This window comes from Salvelinus alpinus, chromosome 10, assembly GCF_045679555.1.
Source record: "Salvelinus alpinus chromosome 10, SLU_Salpinus.1, whole genome shotgun sequence".
Classification (NCBI taxonomy): Eukaryota; Metazoa; Chordata; class Actinopteri; order Salmoniformes; family Salmonidae; genus Salvelinus; species Salvelinus alpinus.
The window spans coordinates 50916282-50919986 of record NC_092095.1 but is presented as its reverse complement, the minus strand read 5'-3'; the positions used below and the strand labels follow the sequence as shown (position 1 = coordinate 50919986).

The 3705-nt window shown below is 40.4% G+C and overlaps 1 protein-coding gene across 4 annotated transcripts; it reads right to left on the bottom strand.

Annotated features, from left to right (window-relative positions):
* Window positions 1-207: 207 nt before the first annotated feature.
* On the bottom strand, window positions 208-2996 carry LOC139532163 (patatin-like phospholipase domain-containing protein 4). Of its 4 annotated transcripts, none has more exons than XM_071329386.1 (7): window positions 2855-2996; window positions 2327-2527; window positions 2117-2211; window positions 1249-1384; window positions 923-988; window positions 648-800; window positions 208-459 (listed from the first exon to the last, which is right to left on the bottom strand). In XM_071329386.1, exons 2-7 carry the CDS (start codon window positions 2510-2512, stop codon window positions 328-330), a joined length of 768 nt encoding a protein of 255 aa, XP_071185487.1. In that variant the 5' UTR covers window positions 2513-2527; window positions 2855-2996; the 3' UTR covers window positions 208-327. The 4 variants fall into 4 exon arrangements, with proteins under 4 accessions (XP_071185487.1, XP_071185488.1, XP_071185489.1 ...); XM_071329387.1 differs by having other exon boundaries at window positions 2327-2514; XM_071329388.1 differs by lacking the exon at window positions 2855-2996 and adding an exon at window positions 2730-2848.
* Between the last annotated feature and the right edge of the window lie 709 nt (window positions 2997-3705).

The following is a 3705-nucleotide window of genomic DNA, read 5'->3' as shown; positions in this document are numbered from 1 at the left end:
CACTGCTGGCTCAGGGGTAATGGATCGCTGCTGGAAATTGATGGTGAGGTGTGTTCAAAGACCGATTTTCACCTAGTTACCTCACATGAGAGATATAGTTACATGCAGTTGGCTGATATTCCAACGTCTCCTCGGATTATAGAGTAGCTATTACTGTTGATTTTATGGGCTACAGTGGATTTGCAAAGAGCAAAATATACATTTTACTTAAATGATTGTATTTTCTTTATTTTACACACTTTAAAATCTAAAATAAATAATGTGATTTACACCATATTTAAAAGTAAAAACACTATAATAAAAAAAACACTCAATTGAAATACAACACTACTTGATCCAGTTTTCGTTCTTCAGAAACCTCACTGCATCGTCATGACCCTCTTTACAATACTGGTTCATCCTTTCCTCTAATGGAGGGAATAAGGACTGGTTTAACCTGATGATATTCTCCTTGGAAAACTGAGGGATAAAAACAACACAAAACATCAACAAAAACATCTACAAAATCGAACCAATTTAAATACTGCAAAAGGACTGTCCAGGCAAAATGATGTGCAAAACCATACAATGAATGCAATACACACTTGTTGAAGATGTGTACTGTCTGTATCCCTGTGAACATGTAATCAAACGGTGATCATACTCACCATTACGTCCATGTTGGCCAGTTTGAGGTGGAGGTTCATGAGCCCTCTGTGTTTTGGGCAGATGTCTTGGGGACCTGCGAAGGGGGAGACTGTGATGGTACGTCCCTCTGGCAGGATGGGCAGACTATCCGTGAATCCCCCGTCAATCCATTTCTGAAGGATATGTGTTACAATTAAGTTTATAGATTTTCAGTTATGAAAAAACAAAAAGTAACAGTAAGCTCGTAATGGACAACATCCATTGGTTGAGTTTGAGATGCAGTTAAATTTATTACCTGTCCTTGCCATTCCACCGGTTTGATTCCTGCATAGACAGGCACAAAACTACTGGCCAAGAGTGCCTTAAATTAAAAGAAGCAAAGGCCAGGTCAGACCTAATCCTAAAATATGTAGTGAAAGAGATTTGTAAATGTTCCTTGACCCACACATATTGTTAGATATGCATTGCTCTGTCACTTGACTGGCTTAAACACAGAACTGACCCAACAATGCAGTGTATCAGGGGGAAAACAATGGCCATGCTCCTCAAACATTTACGACAAAATTTTGTGTTAAAGCCAAGCTCCAGTAATATAATCTGCTCAGGCTTGTGGCGGGCTACCTTTATGAGGTCCTCCCTGGAGGCAAAGCTGGACACGATGGTGTTCTTGCCACTTTTTGAATGTGTTATAGAGATGTGAAGGCGATTTCCTGCTTTACTGTGGGCATCGCCAGGCAGAAACTCCTCGATGCCCTCCCTGGGGAGAACAAAGGGACAGATGCTTTTTTGTCATGTTTTTAATAATGAATTTAACAAAACTGTACGGCTCTATAATAAAAACATGCACTTATTACACAATCTGTTGGCTGTGTAATGCGTGCACTTAATGAAGGTACAAATGCAACCATTGTTCAGTTCTATAGCCGTAGGTTTAATTTAATCCCACACATGAATAGCTACATTTATTATAAAGGTGTTACAAATGAAAAATGATTGACATACCCAGTTATCTAGACGTGGCTTTAACGCAACGAAATACACAGTGTACAAAACATTATGAACACTTATTCCCATTCAACCCAACCAACTGTCTCTCTGTGTTTCTGCCTGTCTAACTATGTGTGGATATGCATCTGAATATGACTGTTCTATACACTGAGTATACAACACATTAAGGACACTTGCTCTTTCCATGACATAAGACTGACCAGGTGAATCCAGGTGAAAGCTATGATCCCTTATTGATGTCACTTATTAAATCCACTTCAATCAGTGTAGATGAGTGTAGATGAAGGGGAGGAGACCGGTTAAAGATGGATTTTCTTCACCTAAAGGACATCAAGCCAACTTGACACAACTGTGAGAAGCACTGTAGTCAACATGGGCTATGCTTTCGACAACTTGTAGAGGGGGGAGCAACTCAATACTATGGTGTTCCTAATCTTGGTATATTCAGTGTATAGCTCTCTCAGAGTTAGTAAGTGACTACCTGAGTGTAAGCATGAAGTTATATCCAGGAGTCACAGCTCCAAGCCTCTGGCTTCTGACATCTTTCGCAAATCTGAAGGTAAATTCTTTGACACTCTATTGGAAAAAGACCAAATGTATCAACCAACAGTAGGCCTAAACACAACAACAATGTACAAGGAATAGACGAAAGAAGAATAGGATGATGATGATGAAGACCTTACTATTTTACCTCTAGTTTGTCTGGAGCAGTGACCATCACTGCAGCCACCAGAGCTCCAGCAGATGCCCCGGCACATGCCCTGAGAGAGCTCACCAGCTTGTCTCCATGTCTCAGGATGGCTCCACATGCGCCCAGTTGGTAGATACCCAGGAATCCACACGCAGCAAAAGAAAGGTTCACCACTGGCACTGTCATCTCTATAAAGAGATCCTAGATAACATTATTCATTGAATAAACTATGAGGTTAATTGGCAAACATAGCTACTGTAACTTCACCAGTGAAATATTGTGTTAAAGCCTAATCAAATCCATATTAGCACAGTGGAATTTTGTAGCTAGATAACTGCATGTGGCAAGCAGCACTAGTAAATCTGATGTGGGAAACTGTAGTAAGCTAGGCTGAACAACATACCTAGTAGGCTTATTCACGCATTACAGAGGCAGTCGAACTAATACTGTAAACTACAAGTCCCTGCACGTTAATAACAAGCGTAGCATTCAAGGTTAATCTACACATACATAAAAAAGCTTCCTTACTGTTTATGGTTGCATTACGGTTTTAGAAACAATTGCAGTAAACTAAAACTGCTTGTTCTGCACTGCTTTACAAATATGATGACAATGTAAAGAAGTGCTGGATCCGTGCTTTACTTCCGGGTTTTCCGCGGTGTTTCAAAATAAAAGCCTACAACGATTTACAAAACTATCCGTTGAAATACGGTGAAATTGACTAAACCTGTAAGAAAACATTGGGATACATTGTCTGGTTTGTGTTTGTGCAATAAAAAGTGAAATGTCTACTGAACAAATTGTACTTTGACATCTATAGCAGCAGCTCAGCTACAATAATGCATATTTGTCCCGGTATCTTTCAGCGCATGTGTTCCGGCTTCAGGCAAACACGCTGCGGTCTTGGGCCCGTTGCGAGCCACGCATTTACACTTTATGACTTTAAAAAGTTAAACACTCTTAAAACTCTAGCCCCACAGTGGACAAGTCATAATACCCATAAAACCTAGCAAAAACGTTTTTTTCCCCCATAGGGGATTTTAGAACCACTTCAAACAAGGTATGTGTTTCATGTAGTCTTTCCCTGGCGTGACGTTTTGATAACTCTGTAAATCTCTCTCTGGCAAGGTGACTTTTATCAATATATTCGGCTCAATTTACTCTCAGACGCGAAAATGCTATTAGCATCAAAGTGGACATGCAAGACTACAAATCCCTCCAAGCTCCTGCACATTCGGCACATGCATTTCAGGGGAGGCTGCTGAGGGGAGGAAGGCTCATAATAATGGCTGGAACGGAGCAAATGGAACGGCATCAAACACATGGTTTCCATGTGTTTGATGCCGTTCCATTTGATACCATTCCACTAATTATGCTCC

What these genes read in the sequence shown, in the direction of transcription:
- LOC139532163 (XM_071329386.1), bottom strand. Translation starts at nt 2,512, where the DNA reads ATGACAGTGCCAGTGGTGAACCTTTCTTTTGCTGCGTGTGGATTCCTG. An exon ending in CCAGGGAGGACCTCATAAAG is followed by an intron (nt 989 to 1,248) that starts GTAGCCCGCCAC and finishes TTTTAATTTAAG; the next exon opens with GCACTCTTGGCCAGTAGTTT. An exon ending in TGGCCAACATGGACGTAATG is followed by an intron (nt 460 to 647) that starts GTGAGTATGATC and finishes TTTATCCCTCAG; the next exon opens with TTTTCCAAGGAGAATATCAT.